The sequence below is a fragment of the Aquarana catesbeiana genome, linkage group LG03, assembly GCF_042186555.1.
Source record: "Aquarana catesbeiana isolate 2022-GZ linkage group LG03, ASM4218655v1, whole genome shotgun sequence".
Taxonomy (NCBI): domain Eukaryota; kingdom Metazoa; phylum Chordata; class Amphibia; order Anura; family Ranidae; genus Aquarana; species Aquarana catesbeiana.
Genome location: NC_133326.1, coordinates 310,650,165 through 310,671,916, shown reverse-complemented (window position 1 = coordinate 310,671,916; position 21,752 = coordinate 310,650,165). Strand labels below are relative to the sequence as shown.

The 21,752-nt window shown below is 43.4% G+C and overlaps 1 protein-coding gene across 3 annotated transcripts in view; it reads left to right on the top strand.

Moving 5' to 3' along the window:
- The first annotated feature begins 674 nt into the window (after positions 1-674).
- CFAP54 (cilia and flagella associated protein 54) overlaps positions 675-21,752 on the top strand; it is a 545,361-nt gene continuing 524,283 nt past the window's right edge. For all 3 annotated transcript variants that reach the window (XM_073620268.1, XM_073620266.1, XM_073620265.1), the window contains exon 1: positions 675-1,065. In XM_073620268.1, the coding sequence (XP_073476369.1) occupies positions 911-1,065 (155 nt within the window). In that variant the 5' untranslated portion in view covers positions 675-910. The remainder of the gene's footprint in view (positions 1,066-21,752) is intronic.

The window sequence follows — 21,752 nt, the reverse complement described above, 5'->3', positions numbered from 1 at the left end:
AGACTGCCCCCCCCCTGTGACATCCAGACTGCCCCCCCCCTGTGACATCCAGACTGCCCCCCCCCCTGTGACATCCAGACTGCCCCCCCCTGTGACATCCAGACTGCCCCCCCCATGTGACATCCAGACTGCCCCCCCCCATGTGACATCCAGACTGCCCCCCCCATGTGACATCCAGACTACCCCCCCCCATGTGACATCCAGACTACCCCCCCCCCATGTGACATCCAGACTACCCCCCCATGTGACATCCAGACTACCCCCCCATGTGACATCCAGACTACCCCCCCATGTGACATCCAGACTACCCCCCCCATGTGACATCCAGACTGCCCCCCCCATGTGACATCCAGACTACCCCCCCCCCCCCATGTGACATCCAGACTACCCCCCCCATGTGACATCCAGACTGCCCCCCAACATGTGACATGCAGACTGCCCCCCCATGTGATATCCAGACTGCCCCCCCCATGTGACATGCAGTCTGTGTGTAGCCGATACAGCTTGTTGCTGTTCCCTCCTCATGCCCCCCGCTGTCATCCAGATGAAGCAAGGTGTCTCGTTGTGTCTTCATGATGCACAGCGTGTGAGGAGTTAATATAAATCAGTTGTGTTTGTCGGCAGTAGCTCTGCGCTCGGTTTCTCTTGTCTGAAATCGGCACATGCCCAGTAGTAGCAGAGAATACCAAATTTCATGGGATACCGATTTTACTGCTACACCGTCCCATCCCCGACATGGAACTCCAATAAAGGATGTAGAAGTGGGTGACGTCACCCGCCGCGTGCGCCCAGTCCACTTCCCAGTGCTGCGGCTGACAGTGTAGCGGTTGCTATGGAGACCGTTCCCTAGCAGCGCCTTTAGTATACATCTGACCGCCGTGCACGCTGTAAGCTCGGAGAGGCGATCAATATGGAGCCCTTACCGGCCACGTTTTATGGAAATGTAGACCAGAAGAATCCGGTGATCGCCACCTTTGAAGATGAAATCAAACAGCTGCTTGGTTTTATGAGAAAGTTGCAGAGATCGTCCCCGGGAGACACACAGCAGGAGGAGCACAGGAGGGGGTAATTCATACTGGACACATTGGATCCACTAATGTTATACTGCTATCAATGCAAATGTTCTTATACCATATCAGAAGCCAAAGGGTATTTTAGATAAATGAGGAAATGGACGAACCCCTGTGAGGTTTTTTTTGTTTGCTATGTGTGCCCTATTGGGGAGATTTCTTTTCACATCCTGGGACAGGACAGGAAGTGAGAGGAAGTCTCTCCAAATTGAGATGGTTGTCACCTATACAGGTGTTCGAATGACGATGGTTAGGGCTCATTCACACCATGTATGTTGAGCTGAGATGATCTGCGTAGATCGACACAGACTGAATGCTAAGGCACACAGAAAACACTTGTACCCTATTCCAATGACAACACTGTGTTGAGGTGTTCTGCTTTAGAAAGGTAGCATGTCTACTTTTTTATGCAGCGCAACTTACTGCACTGCATGTCACTGGGGAGATTTACTAAAACTGGAGCACTCAGAATCTGGTGCAGCTATGCATGGGAGCCAATCAGCTTCTAACTTCATCTTGTTCGATGAAGCTTTGACAATAAAACCTGGAAGCTGATTGGTTTCTATGCAGAGCTGAACCAGATTTTGCACGTTCCAGATTTAGTAAATCTCCCCCCTTGCGTCGGAACATGCTGTGGTCAGTGCCAAATAGGCAAAGTAGGCACTGGCATATGGGCCCCTCACTGTTTAAGAGCCCCGTAACAACAGATCATAATAATATTGGTTTAATCTTAAAAGAAAATTACAATGAAGATTTCTTAAAGCGGTAGTATACCTTGGCAGAGTTTCAAATAAAAAAAAAAAAAAAAAAACACCTGTAAGACAAAGGCATAATGTGCTAGAATGCATCGCTTACTAGCACATTATGAAATACTTACTTTAGAATGAAGCCCTTCAGCTGCATGCTGTCACCACTGAGAAGGCTGCCATTTTCCCCTGGTCTTTCCTCCCAGGTTTTGCGGGTTCCGGCGCTGTGAGTGGCCGGAGCCGCCATCACATCACTCCTGCACATGCGCACGGGAGCCCTCAGTTCCGGCACAAAGCTCCGAAGGTCTGGAATGTGCACATACCGGTGAGGTTACTGGCTGTATCCAGGGTGAATATCTCCTAAACGGTGCATGTTTAGGAGATATTCATTTTACCTAAAGGTAAGCCTTATTATAGGCCTGTCGGTAAAAATCACAAAGCAGGCTTTACTACTGCTTTAAATTGTTTACAAAAGATAGAAAAAAAGAAACTAAAACTTTACATAAAGGACTCTATAGAGAAAATACTTAAAGGGTAAGTTCACCTTTACAGAAAAATCTGTAGGGGGAACTTAGACAGGACCCCCTACTCAGCCCCCCCCCCCCCCCCCCCAGTCCCGCTGACCTGCATGGCGGTGGTTGCCTGTTCTGAGCCCCAGCATAGCCGCCTCACAGCTCCGGGGCTTAGAAATCCCCAGAGCTTAATCTCCTAAACGTACCCCCTCAGGAGGTACGTTTAGGAGCATTCTAATTGGTCTGCGCTATCACATGAGCGGCGCCGACCAATCAGAACCCGCGTAGCCCATCCTCTCAGCGGGGAAGAAGAAGAGAGAAAGCTGAGAGGATTTCTAAGCACCAGAGTCATGAGGCGGCTATTCCGGGGCATAGAACGGGCGATCACCACCATGCAGGTCAGTGGGACTGGGGGGTGGGGGTGGGGTTTGGTGAGGAGGGAGGGGGTCCTGTGTAAGTTCACCTTACAGATTTTTCCGTAAAGGTGAATTTACACTTTAATGCAATGTACCCCATAACATCTTAAAGTGATATTAAAGGCTTGGTTTAAAAAACAAAACAAAAAGACAAACATGTTATACTTACCTGCTTTGTGCAGTGGTTATGCACAGAGCAGCTCCGATCCTCCTCTTCTCCAGTCCCCCACCAGTGCTCCTGGCCCCTCCCTCCTGTCAAGTGCCCTCAGAGGAAGCTGCTACTCTGTGTGACCATTCATGCACAGAGCTGTGGCTCAGCCCCGCCCCTCACTCTCCTCATTGGCTCACCTACTGTGAATGACAGCAGTGGGAGCCACTGGTGCCCACTGCTGTCTCAGCCAATAAGGAGAAAGAGTCCACAGAGAGCAAAGGCTCTGGTGCACATCGCTGGATCGAGATGGGACTTAGGTAAGTATTAGGGGGGCTGCTGCACACAGAAGGGATTTTATCCTAATGCATAGAATGCATTAAGGTAAAAAAACCTTCTGTCTTTAGAACCACTTTAAAGTACATAAACCATACACATCAGGTTCACATTACAGTTTGTCTCGTAAAGCGGAACTTTATCCATAACAGCTTGATAAAAAATAATGTTCTTTAACCACTTCAGCCCTGGAAGAATTTACCCCCTCCCTGTCCAGAGCACTTTTTTGCGATTCGGCACTGCGCCAGTTTAACTGACAATTGTGCGGTCTTGCGACGTGGCTCCCAAACAAAATTGATGTCCTTTTTTTTCCCACAAATAGAGCTTTCTTTTGGTGGTATTTGATCACCCCTGCGGTTTTTATTTTTGTCACTATAAACAAAAAAACAAATTTGAAAAAAACGCATTATTTTTTACTTTTTGCGATAATAAATATCCCCCAAAAATATGTAAAAAAACAATTTTTTCCTCAGTTTAGGCCGATACATATTCTTCTACATATTTTTGGTAAAGAAAATCACAATAAGCGATTATTGATCGGTTTGCGCAAAAATTATAGCGTTTACAAAATAGGGGATAGTTTTGTGGCATTTTTATCAATATATATATATTTTTTAAAATGGCGGCGATCAGCGATTTTTATCGTGACTGCGACATTATGGCAGACACATCGGTCATTTTTTACACATTTTTGGGACCATTGTCATTTATATACAAATATACAAATGCACTGATTCCTGTGTAAATGACACTGGCAGTCAAGGCGTTAACCACTAGGTGGCAGTGTAGGGGTTAAGTGTTTCCTGGGGCGTGTTTCAAACTGTGAGGGGCATGGCTGTGTGTGACATGTCACTGATCCTTGCTCCGATGACATGCGCCTGCTGGCTGCCTCTTAAAGGGGAACATACAGGTACGTGATTCTGCCTGTACGAGCCCTTTTGCCGCAGTATATCTGCGTGAGGCGGTCGGCAAGCGGTTAACAAGGGACATACATTCCACATTATTCAATATGCTACCAAAATAAGTGTGTGCTGTAAATTTCCTCCAGCATTTCTTCAGTTTCTTCTTGCTGGAGGCTGCCATTTTGCTGAAGCCCAGAGTCCCTGAGCAGAAGTAAATCATAAAGCGGAACTAAACCCATTGATTTAAGGGTTTCAGAAAACAGTTACATTCCTGGAATGCTGGGATTGCTAACTGTCAAATTTGTTTGTGTCCTTAACCACTTTCCTATCCAGCCATAGACATATGACGTCCACAGATGGGATCTCCCATCCTGGGTGGACGTCATATGACGGCCTGGGATTCTCGGCCGTCTAAAAGTTCCTAAATCTATCCCCTATTTTGTAGACGCTATAACTTTTGTGCAAACCAATCAATATGCGCTTATTGCATTTTTTTTTTTAACAAAAATATGTAGCAGAATACATATTGGTCTAAACCAATAGATTTTTTTTAATTTTTTGGATGTGTATTATAGAAGAAAGAGTAAAAATGTTGTGTTTTTTTCAAAATTGTCGCTCTTCTTTTGTTTATAGCGCAAAAAATAAAAACTGCAGAGGTGATCAAATACCACCAAAAGAAAGCTCTATTTGTGGGGAAAAAGGGACGTCATTTTTTTTTTGGGTACAACGTCGCGCGACTGCGCAATTGTCGTTTAAAGTGCGACAGCGCTGAAAACTAAAAATTGGCCTGGGGAGGAAGGGGGTAAAAATGCCCTGTATTGAACCGGTTAAAGTGGTGTTCCGGCCGAAATTATACTTTTTACATAAAAATACCCCTATAATACACAAGCTTAATGTATTCTAGTAAAGTTAGTCTGTAAACTAAGGTCTGTTTTGTTAGTTTATAGCAGTAGTTTGTTATTTTATCAAATTACAGCAAGCCGTGGCCATCTTAAGTGTGGGCATCTGAAGCCAGACTGTAGTTCTTCCTGGATCTCATCCTTGCAGATCTCGCACATGCTCAGTGCAGCACAAGCAGTGTAATAGGTTTCAGGTCAGGTTTCCATAGCAACGGCAGTGTCAGAGGAAGTTGACGCCCCTTCCCAGAAGGCATTGCAAACAGGAAATGATGCGATGGGCCATGGCCAGGGAGGAGGAAGTGAAAAATGAATACAGCAGATATACAGTAGGTGCTAAGAAAAAAAATTTTAAATATCCAATTCGTTTACAGTGCACAGTTTAGTGAGGGATGCTAAAGAGTTGTAAAAGTGGGTGGAACTCCACTTTAACCAAACTGTCACATGTGCAGCACCATGGCAGTTCAAACAGAAGCAGTTTCTTTGGCTGTAAAGAATAAGAGGGTTTACAAATTCAGCACAGTGCCTAAGAATATAAAGCAACTGAGCATGTGCAAAGCAGGGGGAGACAGCGTATTAATGGATTTTAAACAGTATAGACGCTTATTTTTAATATTATATAGCTATACTTGCAAAAGGGGGCAGCCTGAAATGATCTAACAAGACTTAATTTTCTGACTAAAGTTCAACTTTAACCACTTCAGCCCCGTAAGGATTTAGCCCCTTAATGACAGGCCATTTTTTGCGATACAGCACCGAGTCGCTTTAACTGACAATTGCGCGGGCATGCGATGTTGTACCCAAACAAAATGTCATTTTTTTCCCACAAATAGAGCTTTCTTTTGGTGGTATTTGATCACCTCTGCGGTTTTTATTTTTTGCGCTATTAAACAAAAAAGAGCGACAATTTTGAAAAAAACACAACATTTTTTACTCTTTCTTCTATAATACACATCCAAAAAAATGTAAAAAATCTATTGGTTTAGACCAATATGTATTCTGCTACATATTTTTGTTAAAAAAAATTGCAATAAGCGCATATTGATTGGTTTGCACAAAAGTTATAGCGTCTACAAAATAGGGGATAGATTTAGGAACTTTTAATTTTTTAAAATTGTTTTTACTGGTAATGGCAGCGATTTGCGATTTTTAGCGGGATTGCCACATTGTGGCGAACAAATCTGACCATTAGTGACACTTTTTTGGAGATCAGTTACAGCAATACAGGGATCAGTGCTAAAAAAAGGCACCGATTAATGTATAAATGACTCTGGCAGGGAAGGGGTTAACACTAGGGGGCGATCAAGGGGTTAACTGTGTTCCCTGGGTGTGTTCTAACTGTGTGGGGGATGGGCTTACTGGGACAACACAGAGTTTGCTGTTCCTAATCACTAGGAACAGCAGATCTCCATGTTGTCCCCGTCAGAACAGGGATCTGTCTTTTTTTTACATAGGCAGATCCCCGTTCTGCCTCTCTGTACCGTGATCCCGGGTGGCCGGCGGACATTGAGTCCACCAGACCCGTGTGCGTGCTCTCCCGACATGCACGGACAGACGTTGATTTGACACATTTTAGAAGGCTAGGAATGAGCCCTGAATATCCCATCAGTTTCTGTTGCAGTAATAGTATTCACATAAGGGTGGTGAATCCCCCACACAGAGCAATAAAAAACAGGCAGAGACTCTTCTCTACCCTTTCCAACATCTAAAAAAAGATTTTGGCTTTAGAAAGAGAGTAGTTACATTTAGGCCTAAATGTGAAATTGGGAGGTGTGGCTATGTCCGTGCAGCCACTGCATCCCAATTGACATGAATGGGACTGCTTGCATGGGGATGCACAGTACACCTGTGCATTCCCATGCATCCCCATGTGGGCAAACATGGCTCTTGCACGGGCGTATGCTGTAGTATGCCCCGTTTGAACAAGGCCTTAGGCCCCTTTCACACGGACGGATAGAATTGTGCTTTTAGCTGCGTTTTCTACCGCAGCTAAATGCACACAATGCTTTCCTATGGCCCCATTCACACACTGCGTTCAGCTGCGTTTTGATTACATGCAGTTTGGTGCGGATAGAAGAAATAGAAATGCATCAAGGAGCTATCCGCACATAACCGCAGGTAATCGCAGTGCACTGTGTCAGCTGCGGATAACAGTGCCGAGCTGCTCATTGGGAAAGGAAAAATGTTTTTTCCTTTCCCAATGAGCAACAAGCACGGGGATCCGACTTGGATCCCCGCCAATGCCTGGCACTGTTTGGTGGGAATCTTGAGGGGGAACTCCACGCCAAATTTTAAATAAAAAACCGGCATGGGTTCCCCTCCAAGAGCATACCAGGCCCTTCAGTCTGGTATGGATCCCAGGGGGCACCCCCTACGCCGAAAAAACGGCGTGGGGTCCCCCCCAAAATCCATACCAGACCCTTATCCGAGCACGCAGCCCGGTTGGTCAGGAAAGGGGGTGGGGTCGAGCGAGCGCCCCCCCCTCCTGAACCGTACCAGGCCGAATGCCCTCAACATGGGGGGGGTTGGTGCTTTGGGGCAAGGGGGCGCCCTGCGGGCCCCCTCACCCCAAAGCACCTCATCACCATGTTGACAACCGTGGCTGTTGGTTGTCAGGGTCTGCGGGCGGGGGGCTTATTGGAATCCGGGAGCCCCCTTTAATAAGGGGGCTTCCAGATCCCGGCCCCCAACCCTATGTGAATGAGTATGGGCTACCCATTCACCTGGGGAAAAAAAGTGTCATTAAAAAAAAACACACTACACAGGTTTTTAAAGTAATTTATTAGGCAGCTCCGGGGGTCTTCTTCCGACTTTGAGAGTCTTCTGTCGACTGCGGGGGTCTCTCAGGCCTCTTCTCCCTCTCTCCGGTGTCGTCTCCGTGCTCTCTGGAGCCCGGTCTTCTGAGACGCCTTCTTCTCTCTTCCAGAGATGTTGACACGAGGCTCCCTCTCGCTGTAATGCCGTGAGCGAAGTCCGCAACCAATTATATAGGCATGGGGCGTGGCCACCGGGTGAAGGGGCACCATCAGGGTTGCCAGCCTCAATAAAACCAGGGACAGTATGTAAAAATCTGTGTTTTTTTAAAAAACAATCCCAAGATTATAGCTGCCCCGCCTCTCCAGTACCTTTTCAGTGTGTGTGTACTGTGTGTGTATATTGTGTGTCAGTGTGTGTATACTGTGTGTGTATATTGTGTGTCTGTGTGTGTATACTGTGTGGCCCCATAATCTCCTATTTCCCGGGGGCCCCATAATCTCCTATTGCCCGGGGGCCCCATAATCTCCTATTGCCCAGGGGCCCCATGAGTTGTCAGTCCGCCCCTGGCCACTACATTACAGTGCAGAAGCTGCTGTGTAGTGGGATGACAGCAGCACAGTGGTGCAGTGGGTAGCACTTTCGCCTAGCAGTAAGAAGGGTCGCTGGTTCGAATCCCAACCATGACACTACCTGCTTGGAGTTTGCATGTTCTCCCTGTGCCTGCGTGGGTTTCCTCCGGGTACTCCGGTTTCCTCCCACACTCCAAAGACATGCTGGTAGGTTAATTGGATCCTGTCTAAATTGTCCCTAGTATGTATGAATGTGAGTTAGGGACCTTAGATTGTAAGCTCCTTGAGGATAGGGACTGATGTGAATGTACAATGTATATGTAAATTGCTGCGTAAATTGATGGCGCTATATAAGTACTGTAAATAAAAAAAAAAAAATAATAATAAATAAAATAATTTTTAGTGCTTTTTGCATTTTGCAGATTTGCATTACAGTCCATGGAACATGGACTGTAGTGCAAATCTACAAAAAGCACTAAAAATGCATAGATGTGAATCCAGCCTTAGTGCCTAATTTATATTGTTAATTTGCTTGATAAATATTCCCCTGAATGTGTTGAAGTTGAGATGTGATTGGTTTGTTTTAGTAATTACGTTTTTTGTGTGTCAAACCAGATCATTGTCCTGTGTACTGACATTATTGAAAGTCTTTAGTGTGTAGTGAACAGTGAGGCCTACGTGGTGATCATTTCCGCTCCATTACATGGCGTTTTGGTGTTTGTGGTGTTGCTTAGTGAGTGTGTTGATATCTCTATTCTGGGATGTTTCTCTTGGCTGTTCTCATGTTCCCCCCAAAGCTGTTAAATTGTCACTCTTTCTTAATTTAGGAAAGGCCAACTTGCCTGAGATGGATATAGACAGGTGAAAATGGAAAGGACTTTATGGAAGTACACAGACTTGCATAGGAGGAAGGCACGAGTTCAATTCAAAGTTTTTTTATTTGAACAAGCCGTAGCTACCAATTTTATGAGAAGAGATATGGCGTTGTAAAACTGTGTTTGTTACTTAATACTCCCTATGGACTAGTGCAGTTTTTACATTTGTGCTATGGACCTATTTACTCAGCAATAACTTTGTCAATACTTAAAGAGGAACTTAATTTTTTTTTTTTCTTTTTTAAAAGTCGGCAGCTACAAATACTGAGGCTGCTGACTTTTTAAAAAATAAAATCAGGCACTTACCATTTCCTGGGGTCCAGTGCTGTCTTCCCACAGCTGCTTCTTCTTGACGTTGTGGGTCTCCAGCTCCACCATCTTGGATATAGGAGCTGGCTGTGGCTTCCTGATGATCTACAGCTGATTTTCCACTGCACATGCGCAAGCTTGCACTTTGTGTATGGTCCTACAGCCTGTTGGGACACGTGACAGGCAAGACCCACAATCCTCACCTAGGCGAGGATTGTGCCGATAGAAATCTGTGTCGGCTCCACCCAGTTATAGGCTTGGAGGAGAGAGTAATCCAGCGGCACTTCACTTTTTGAGTGAAGTTCTGCTTTGAGGTAACAAAGTACAACAACATGTTAGTGGTGCACCAAACTGAAAATTCTGGCGCCAAAACCAAAAATTCAGCATGCACTTGGCCGAAAAACTGAAACTAATATGGACAGTTTTTTAGATTAAAAAAAATAAATAAATTAAAGTGGTTGTAAAGGCTTAACTTTTTTTTTTACCTTTATGCATTCTATGCATGAAGGTAAAAAAACATAAGTATGCAGCTTCCCTCTCAGCCCCCAAATACATACCTAAGCCCAATCTCGATCCAGCGATGTGCACGAGACCCGAGGCTCCATGGTGATTGGCTGAGATGCAGCAGCAGGAGCCATTGGCTCCTGCTGCTGCCAGTCACAGCCAGTGAGGCGGAAGCCTGAGTCACGCTGTCTATGTCTTATGGACGCAGAGAGTCAGCTTAGGAGCGAGCACGCACGAGTGCCAACACAGTGAGAGGCTTGCTTTGGGGGCACATGCCAAGGGGGAGGGGCCCAGAGCGCTGGCAGGCAATCAGGGTTGCTCTGTGCAAAATCACTTCACAGAGCAGGTAAGTATAAAATGTTTTTATTTTTTATTTTTAATAACATTTTTTCCTTTACAATCACTTTAATGTGGCTGGTGATTTTGCATTGAAATTAATAGTGGGCATTTTTGCATTGAAGTCAATGGGACGCGATTTTGCATTGAAGTCAATTGCATAACCAATAGGACGCGATTTTACAGTGAATTCACTAGGGTGCATTTTTGCATTGAAGTCAATGGGACACGATTCTGCATTGAAGTCAATGGGACATGATTCTTTATTGAAGTCAATGGGACATGATTTTTTATTGAAGTCAATGGGACGCGATTCTGCATTGAAATCAATGGGACACGATTTAGCGTTGAAGTCGATGGAATGTAGCATGCCATTATCGGCACCTTTTTTTCCTGGTAAAACGGTGATAACCCTATTTTCGGCCGACAGTTTTCGGTGCATCCCTACAAAATATATTTACTTTATATTTGACTTCTTTTCTAAAAAATAAAAAAATAATAAAATAAACTTTCTATTTGTTGACCAGTGTTAGTTTGAAAATAAATAGCGTTATTGTAGATAAAAGTACAGACATTTTTCTGTAATTTGTCCACTTTAAAATACACTAAAATTATGATTCTGTTAATGTCATGGTTATGCAATAGAGTTTGCCTGTCAGCTTACCTATCACCATGTGTTCATCTCTAGAGACCAGCCGACACTCACCTGACTGCTTTGGGCAGCACAGTGGTGTAGTGGGTAGCACTCTCACCCAGCAGTAAGAAGGGTCGCTGGTTCGAATCCCTACCACTACCTGCCTGGAGTTTGCATGTTCTCCCTGTGCCTTTGTGGGTTTCCTCCCACACTCCAAAGACATGCTGGTAGGTTAATTGGCTTCTGTCCAAAATTGGCCCTAATATATGAATGTGAATTGGAGACCTTGGATTGTGGGCTCCTTGAGGGTAGGGTGCGATGTATGTGTGGAGTGCTGCGTAAATTGATGGCGCTATATGGGTACCTTAAATAAATAGGGATAATTGTAGACAAGCACCCACACTCACTCAGGTTGAAATGGATGGACTGGTGTCTATTCAACCTTACTAACTATGTAACTATGCTTTCATAATCTCTCCTCTAGCATGGCTCCACCCCAGCTCCTATCAGAGAACTCTATATTAACCTGTGCACTGCAGGCCAGCCCTTCTGATCAACCTTTGTGTGTTTGGCTTCCTGTTTCCTGCTTGCCGTGTGCTCTACGTTTATTTCTGTTACCGACCTTGGCGTGTTCTCAACTATTCCTGTCTGCTCGTGACCCTGACCTTTTGGCATGTCCCCGACTATTCCTGTGACCCTGAACCTTTGGCGTGTCTCTGTTGTCCTTGTCTGCTTTCTGCTTGTGGCCCTGACCTTGGCTTATTCCCTTACTTTCCCTATCCTCCTACTGTGGGCGTGAGCTAGGGGACCCTGGGGGTCACGACCTGCAGTCAGTTGCAGCCTAGTCCATCCTCACCACTAGAGGCTCTGGTGAACACCTGCTGGCTCTTAGACTCCGCGTCCCAGGGAATCCTACGCTCTAACCCCCGGTGGGATCTGTGTTTGTGTTTCAGCGGCCCTGCCTTCCTTACCACCCTGACTCCCATCCACAGCAGTTAGCCGTAGGGTCCCCTACCTTGCGGTGCACTCCTGATCCCAAGGTCCCAAGCCTCAGGTGACCTGACAGTTAAAAAGCCTTGTTATTTACAAATTAAAATAAAGTGTTTTTTTAATTTTTTTTTTTTTTTGTGCTTTTGTGAAATGTAAAGTTTGGGGAAAAAAATCTCAAATAATACAAATAAAAAATATAAAATAATGGTTAATAAAATAGCAAGTAAATAAGAATAAGCAGGAAAAAAATAGGAGAAGAAGAAGGCATTAATTAGGGTTTATAAGGTAAACTAATAGTTGATTAAACAGATGCAAATTTTATTTAAAAAAAACAAACAGACTTTTTTTTTTTTTTACTTGTCAAGCTGCTTTAAGACCCCTTTCACACTGGGGCATTTTTCAGGCACGTTAGTGCCTGAAAAATGCCTCATCTGCAGTCCCAGTGTGAAAGCCTGAGTGCTTTCACACTGGGGAGGTGCGCTTGCAGGACGTTAGAAAAAAGTCCTGCAAGCAGCATCTTTGGGGCAGTTTGTGAGCGGTGTATACACCACTCCTCCACCGCCCCTGCCCATTGGTATGCATGGGCAGCGCTGCCGAAGCACCTGCAAACCGCTTCGGCAGCGGCGCTACACAGGCACTACACGGGTGCTTTTAACCCTTTTTAACTTCTTCTAGGGGGTTAAAAGCACCCCGCTCCTGCCCGAATAGCGGCGCCAAAGACTAGCGCCGCTTTACCGCTACCGCCCCCACCTCCCTAGTATGAAAGGGCACTTACTGACATAATATGCAGACTGAAGCTGATCCCTTTGAAGAAGAATGAAACAGAGTATATACAAACAGTAACAATGTTACTTTGTATCACATTATTTCACTTCTAAACAGTGTTAAAAAACACAGAGAACGCTACCAGAGCTGCTCTCTCTGTACACAGCAACTCCCGGCTTTGATTAATCAGAACTCAGAATTGCTGAAGGGTGGGTTATGGCCGCAGGACAGAAGGGCTGGATTATGAAGTTTTTTTTGGGCATGTGTAGACATCCAGTGTCCTAAACTAGTTACATTTTAAAATGTACATCAGTTGAGTGCTGTGGACTTTCTGCTGGTATAAGGATTGAGAGATGAAGGGGGCAAATATTCGCCTGTTGTTAATAGTGTGGCCATTTGTTTGGGAAGTGTGGTGTTTACTGTCAGTCCTAGGGTGTGGTTATACAGTGCTATAGCACAGTGGTCATCAATCCTGTCCTCAGGGCCCACTAACAGGCCAGGTTTTATGTATTACCTTGGTGAGATGCAGACTAGAATACTGCAATCACTGAGCAGCAAATGATATCACCTGTGATGTATTTCAGTTATCTTGCAAACCTGGCCTGTTAGTGGGCCCTGAGGACAGGGTTGATGACCACTGCTATAGCAGTTCCAGGGAATGCACTTGATGTGGCTGTAGGTTGCAAATGTTAGCAGGTTATTGGCATTGGCTCCTTAATCCTGGAGGTGCAAGCATGTGGCTATCATTTCTTCAGGAGGCTGCAGGTGTTCAAATTAAGGAAGTGTAGGAAAAAGAGTGGTTGTGTGCAGTTCACTGTCATTCATGAAGATTGGGAGGTTAAGAGCGGGGTCGGCAATGGTTTTAGTGAAGTTTCAATAGTTTGTTTGGACCAAGCTGGTCTAAAGGAACTATTACCTTCTCTACTAATGTGTACCCACTGTATGAGTGGTATAAACTGTATGTAGCCTCAGCTACATACAGTATACAGTGCTTTGTCAGTGGGATCGGAGCTTCATGCCACACTTTTGGAACAAAATGGAGTCGAGCTGCTTGCCTCTCAGCCATTCAGAGGAAGCTTTGTATTCATGTGTAAAATAAAAAACTCTCTAGTTTTAGGCGACTTCATATTATTCCGGGAGCAGGACGGAAAGAGTCCTCATGGGTGCCACGGCAAAAGTATAAAGAACTGCCCCAACTAAAGCCCCATACACACCATTAGATTTTCTGCAGATTTTCGTCTTCAGATTTACCAAAACCATGTAGTGGAAGGCCCTGCCTGATTGCATACAAATTGAAACTCTTAAGGTTTGACCTCATATTATATGGTTTTGGTAAATCTGAAGACAAAAATCTGCAGAAAATCTAATAGTGTGTATGGGGCTTAAGGCAGGCGGTTACAGATTAAACATTTTCCCCTGTGGTCTCAGCCTTTTTTTTTGCTTTTTTTCTGATGCTTTTTTAAGTCAGCATTTAAAGTGGACCTTCAGTCATTTTTTTCATCTTTCTATCTATTACATTTTCTGCCCTTGTTGTTTTAACTTTGGATAGTAAAACATTTTTTTTCTGCCAGTAAATACCTTATACAGCCCACTTCCTGTTTCTTGTCTGGTCATTAGCCTAGGCTTATGACCTCATGCACAGCTCTCTCTCTCACTCTTGTGAGAGTTTGCCAGGAAGGGAGGGGGGATGAGTCATAAGTGGGCCAATGAGAGCTGCAGAGCTGGAGGTGTTTCTCTGTGTGTCTGTGTAAACTCAGGAAGTGAACAGGCAGCAGCTTCAGCTGCCCACAGTTAAAATGGTTGCAGCCAGACTTCGTGGAGGGAGATTTCTGCAGCATATTTGGCAAGTACAGAATCACAGTATATATAAAATAATATGCAAAGTGGTTGGTGGGAAGCTTCAGAATGGCAAAGATGTTTTTATTACAAATTATGTGAGCAGACTGCAGTCCCTTTTTAAGCTGCACAGATACTGTGTGCCGTGCAGGCCGACCACCCGCGTCCTGCCAACCGATGATGTCACCGGTTGCTAAAGGCATGTCAGGCACTTGCACCTCTTAGGCTGGCCATACATTATACAATTTTCTTAATACATTTTCCTTTAGATTTAACAAAACCATATAATATCAGGTCAAGCCTAAACACTTTCAATATGTATGCAGTCAGGCAGGCCCTTGCAGTATGTAGTTGAAGGTAAATCTAAAGAAAATTGTATAGTGTATGGCCAGCCTTTAGGCCCCTTTCACACTGCTGCGCATTAAAAGTCGCAAGATTTTACAGCCATTTTTGCTGCGATTTTTGACGTAATTTCGTTGTGATTTCAAGGAATGCCTGTGTAAACTTGAGGTCTTTGGACCTCAACCCGCATGAAAGTCAGACCAAAGTAGTACAAGGACTACTTTGAAGTCGGCACGACTTGAAGTTGCACATATATGAATGGATATCATTGGAAATCATGAGGAACGACTTGTCATGTGACTTTGCAGTCCCAAGTCGCAGGACAAGTCGCACAAGTGTGAAAGGGGCCTTACTGGGACCATTACACATGTGCTTCCTGGGAACTAAGAGTGCCGGTCTTCTGCAGAGATGTGTAAGCTGTGTGTCTGTGTAAGGAGGCTGCACACTGTGAAAGAAGACTGGGAGAAGGCTGATCAGCAGGCTGCATATGAGCTCCTCTGAGCTCTTGGAGGTACAAGGCTAATTGTGGGCATGGATAGTAGAGCACAATTGCTTTTCATCTGGTACAGTTTTTGGCTTGGAACCTTGTTTTTTTTCCCTAAAGTGTTAATATTGCTCTGCTACACATGTAAAACCTTTTGCTTGGACATTGAATTATGTATATATTTTTTTTTCATAGTTTCTACCAGTCTGTGAACTCTGTGTTTATAACTACTGAACTCAGAGTTCAGTATTCTGAAATTCAGAGTTCAGTAGTTTGTAAGGCAGACTTCTCTGCCTTACAAATTAATGAACTTTGCATTACAAACTACTATTTGCAATGCAAAATTCAATAATTGATAACACAAATTTGAGAGCTCAGTAGAAAGAGTCCTCTGCATTACAAACTACTGATCTCTGCAGTACACACTACTGAACTATCTTCACAGAGTTCAGTAGTTTGTAAGAAAGAGTTCTCTGCATTACAAACTACTGATCTCTGCAATACTCACTACTGAACTATCTACACAGAGTTCAGTAGTTTGTAATGCAGAAAGTTACAAACTGTTGATCTCTGAACACTGCGTTACAAGCTACTGAATGCTGCGTTACAAACTTTTTACATTTTTGACTGGTGTGCCCCAAAATTTAGCCAAATTTTACAGGGTGCCTTGGCTGAAAAGAGGTTGAAAAACACTGATCTAGAATATAGTTTGTAAACTGTATCAAGGAAGTATGACATCATTATTTGGTATTTTGATGGAAATGAGAATTCTGGTGTTGATATCTTTCAAGTGGAGTCTTAAGGAATTCATTTCATCTTGTTTAAAGTGTGGGGAATGGTCAGATCCTGTGTTAGGTGTTCACTCTCGCTGTTTGTCCTGGTGATACTTGTTACTGGGCTCTGAAAAAAGGAATATAAAAAAAAGTGACAGCTGTCACCAGTATAGGAGGTGAGTTGAAATTTCCTAAATTCCTAATCAGTATACTGTACCTGCTCCAGTGAATGTCACGCTATCTTGTTGTGCCCTGCCAGAGGAAATCTCCCTGATTGAGGTTCTAATGCCTAGTACACACGATAAGAATATTGGATGAATGATCGTTCCTTTTTTTTTGCATGCTAGTGCCATATGGAAAACCAATAGGTTACTAAAGTTACGAAAATTCTCCTACGACAAAATACAACTTCTGAAGTGTTGTATTATATTGTAATGTTTTCTTCATTTATGAACATGCGTGGTCTTAGCCACACAATTTTTTTCATACAAATACCATACTAATTACACAAAAATCATTCATTCTGCTTTTTTACGAGAACATTTTTTTGTGCTTGTCCCTTTGGATAATTTTGCATGAAGTGTCATGATCGACTCTCAAAAGCTATGTACAAATGATCAGATTATCGGATGATCGTGGTATTTTTCGCCATCCTCGTGTGTACTAGGCATAACTTTTCTCCATACACTTAACTATTTTAGCTGGAGTTCCACTTTAATGCAAGTTCCACCTTGGATTTTTTGAATGCTAATATTAAAGTAATTTAAAAAACTAATATTGCTTACATGGCTCTAAGGTGTTAAATGTGATTAAAGTGTACTCCTCCAGTGTTTTGTTCTGCAGGGCTGTATAACGTGTTTATTTCCCAGTGTTCCACATTGTGTGTCATGTCAGCAAAGTTATTCAGCTTTTCCATATACTCCCGTTGAGAATCCATGATATGTGATTTTAAAAAGTGATGCACTTTTTGTTCTATAATTTTTACTACAGAATTCCTCACACCTTTATTGTGTCTCTGATATATTGTTCCCGGGGGAGCATTTGGCCCCTGGGCCAGTACAAATAATATGTGTTAAGTTGGTGGCCTTGAGTGGAGATACTTCTCCATTCAAACCTTAATCAGAGCAGGATGCACAGTCAGTAACAACGTCTAGACATTATATAGCTGTCTGCTCCCTGTTCATACCTGTAGTCCCAGCTCCTGGCAGAAGAAAGTCTTACCGCTTCACCTTCCTTTGCTTTGTCAATATGAAATGTTATGCATCCTAAAAAAGAGGAGTCAACACTGTGAAATGCACTGTGATCATTAGTTTAAAGAAGATAAATAATAAGGATTATTTGTCATGGTATTTTATTTAGGTAAATTCATATAATTTTATATAAAGAAGCATTCTTCTTTTTCAGCTCACACAGTACATTTTCAGTTACAACTGATCCCTTATAATCCCATTTTTTTAGCATATATTTGTGTGAAAAGCTGCGTTGCAATAAGTCAGGTTCTTTAAGACAACATCCATTTCACTATGGCCTCCGATCACTGCGGCATACTTTTTAGCGCAAAGGAAATTGTCCCTAACTTGGAATAACCAGTTGGTTACATTTGTCTCCCAGGCCAAAAAATTCCCAGACTTCCCCTGATCGTTGCTGTTGGTTAACAAACACATTTTTAAGCGCTTGCCGACAATATAACTTAGATATACGGTTGCAAGGTGGCCCTGCTGCGCCAAATTATGTACCTAGTACATGACCCGGCACTTCCGGGTGGTGGGCAGGCGCATGTGCCCCAGGTGACCTGGCCGTGCTGTAATTACACACAGTAAATGTCGATCAGCGGGTGCTAGCCAAAAAATCACTTGCTGGCACCCACCGATTGCCCAAAAAACACACACAGGACAGGGCTCTGCCTATGTAAACAAGGCAAAGCCCTGTCCTGTCAGCGGGGAAGTAATGGATTTCTTTTTCCCCACAAAGCAGGGGATTAAATCCATTACTTCCCTTAATGAAAGCACCACACATAGTGTACACAAACACTGGCTAGGCACACATTTAACCCCTTGATCACCCTAGATGTTTAACCCCTTTCCAGCCAGTGTCATTAGTACAGTGACAATGCATATTTTTAGCACTGATCACTGTATTAGTGTCACTCTTTCCCACAAAGTGTCAAAAGTGTCAGTGTCAGAATGTTCACTACAATATCTCAGTCCCGCTATAAATCATTGATTGCTGCCATTACTAGTATAAAAAAATAAAATGATAAAAAATTCCAGGATATATACCATAATTTGTATACACTATAACTTTTGTGCAAACCATGCAATATACGATTATTTGGATTTTTTTAATCAAAAATATGTAACAGAATACATATTGGCCTAAAGTTATAAAGAAATTCGATTTTTTTAAATTCTTTAATTGGAAATGTTTTATAGCAGAAAGTAAAAAATATATTGTTTTTTTTTTTTCAAAATTGTTGTTTTTTTTGTTTAGGCTGGGTTCAGCGAATTGGATGACAGGAGAGTGTGACCGGCTCGAAATGGAGCTGGTTCACACATTTCCTGGGCGGCTGCGGAGTGCACTGCAGAAGGGTCCTGTGCGTCTTTGGCTCAGTTTCAGGTCTGAATTCAGATAAAAATGTGGACCTAAATGGTGAACAGGGACGCCCCGGACCACCTGCTGTGCCCCGCGCCACACATAGGGGGTTATTTACGAAAGGCAAATCCACTTTGGAAGTGCAGTTGCTGTAGATCTGAGGGGAAGCTCTGAAATGAGGGGAAGCTCTGCTGATTTTATCATCCAATCATGTGCAAGCTAAAATTCAGTTTTTTTTTAATTTTCCTTGCATGTCCCCCTCGGATTTACAGCGACTGCACTTCCAAGTGCATTTGCAGTGCACTTGTAGTGCAAAGTGGATTTGCCTTTCGTAAATAACCCTGATAGTGTGAGCGCAGCCTAATAGTGCAAAAATAAAAAAAAGCAGTGGTGATCAAATACCACCAAAAGAAAGCTCTATTTATGGGAAAAAAAGACATACATTACGTTTATGTACAGCTTTGCATGACCGTGCAATTGTCAATTAAAGTAACGCAGTGCCGTAGAGCAAAAAACTGCCTGGCCATGAAGGGGGGCAGATCTTCCAGAGGTCAAGTGGTTAAAGTGAATCTTAGCTTTGCTCATGGAGAGCAAGGTAACAAGTTTACTTCAATACAGACCTCCACAGCTGGATATACGGTACATACCTTCCTTCTGTTCCTCCACAACTCTGTTCATCTGGTGGAAGCAGAGGGAAAGCCCTGAGTTGTGCTCCTCCATACCTGGGGTTGAAGAGAATAACCCAAATCTGTTTGTTTGCCCTGAATGGACAAAGCACAAGTTTATTCTAAAGTTGTTGGTTGGCTCAGCTGTAATATAATTTATGCTTGTAATACAGTATGTCTTTCTTTATAAATATTCTAATTGATAGAACCCGCGTAGAATAGTAGTGGTGTAGTAGTAGTGTAGAATATAGGTGGCATCTAGGTAGTACTGATAGGTCAACTTTATCACAGTGTTATGCCCCGTACACACGGTCGGATTTTCCGATGGAAAATGTCCGATCGGAGCGTGTTGTCGGAAATTCCGACCGTGTGTGGGCTCCATTGGACATTTTCCATCGGATTTTCCGACACACAAAGTTTGAGAGCAGGATATAAAATTTTCCGACAACAAAACCCGTTGTCGGAAATTCCGATCGTGTGTACACAAATCCGACGGACAAAGTGCCACGCATGCTCAGAATAAATAAATAGATGAAAGCTATTGCCACTGCCCCGTTTATAGTCCCGACGTATGTGTTTTACGTCACCGCATTCAGAACGATCGGATTTTCCGACAACTTTGTGTGACCGTGTGTATGCAAGACGAGTTTGAGCCAACATCCGTCGGAAAAAATCCTAGGATTTTGTTGTCGGAATGTCCGAACAAAGTCCGACTGTGTGTACGGGGCATTAGTCCTATCAGTTCATTAACAAGTCTTTAAATTCCTAAATTATCATTATACACTTCAATGGTATGTGTTTTTAAAATTCTGTACTTTAACCATTAAGTAGTCCATGACCTCTCTCTCAAATGACTTTGACTATACAGAGGAAGAATCCAGGAGAATAATGTAATTGATCTGCTGCAGGCGGGAGGAAGCATTTCCTCAATTTAATCCCCATCTTCAATAAGACTGCAATTTTGTAACAAGTATTTTTGGCAGTATATAGATGCCACAGGCATTCTGGGGACTAAGGCAGATGAACGCATTGTCAGGATGAGTACCGTGATCTCTGTGAGGGGAAAAAAAAAACTTAGCAAGAACACACTTAAGGGAAGTATGGATACACTTTTTTTGGTTATAATTCTCTTTTGGGTCACAGGAGTACATGTAAATGTACCCCTATGACCCAGCGTCCAGTAGGAGCTGGAGGAGCAGAGCGTGGTGCATGACTGACATTCACCATTCTCTGTTTCCAGCAGACTGAGAGCTGACCTATCAGTGGTCATGTGATCTGTCAAATCCTGTTCTTAGAGCTGATGGGGGACATGATTCTGCAGTGTATATATATATATATATATATATATATTATATATACACACACACAGTGTCTTGAAAAAGTATTCATACCCCTTGACATTTTCCACATTTTGTCATGTTACAACCAAAAACGTAAATGTATTTTATTGGGATTTTATGTGATAGACCAACACAAAGTGACACATAATTGTGAAGTGGAAGGAAAATGATAAATTGTTTTCAACACTTTTTAATAAATAAATATCTAAAAAGTGTGGCGTGCATTTGTATTCAGTCCCCTTTACTCTGATACCCCTAACTAAAATCCAGCGGAACCAATTGCCTTCAGAAGTCACCTAATTAGTAAATAGAGTCCACCTGTGTGTAACTTCATCTCAGTATAAATACAGCTGTTCTGTGAAACCCTCAGAGGTTTGTTAGAGAACCTTAGTCAACAAACAGCATTATGAAGGCCAAGGAACACACCAGACAGGTCAAGATAAAGTTGTGGAGAAGTTTAAATCGGGGTGAGGTTATAAAGAAATATCCCAAGCTTTGAACATCTCACAGAGCACTGTTCAATCGATCATTCAAAAATAGAAAGAGTATGGCACAACTGCAAACCTACCAAGACATGGCTGTCAACCTAAACTGACAGGCCGGGCAAGGAGAGCATTAATCAGAGAAGCAGCCAAGAGGCCCATGGTGATTCTGGAGGAGCTGCAGAGATCCACAGCTCAGGTGGGAGAATCTGTCCACAGGACAACTATTATGCCTCGTACACACGATCGCACATTCCGACAACAAAATCTATGGATTTTTTCCGACGGATGTTGGCTCAAACTTGTCTTGCATACACACGGTCACACAAAGTCGATTGGAAATTCCGAACGTCAAGAACGTGGTGACATACAACGCGTACGACAAGCCGAGAAAAATGAAGTTCAATAGCCGGTGCTGCTCTTCTGCTTGATTTCAAGCATGCGTGGAACTTTGTGGGTTGGAATTGTGTACA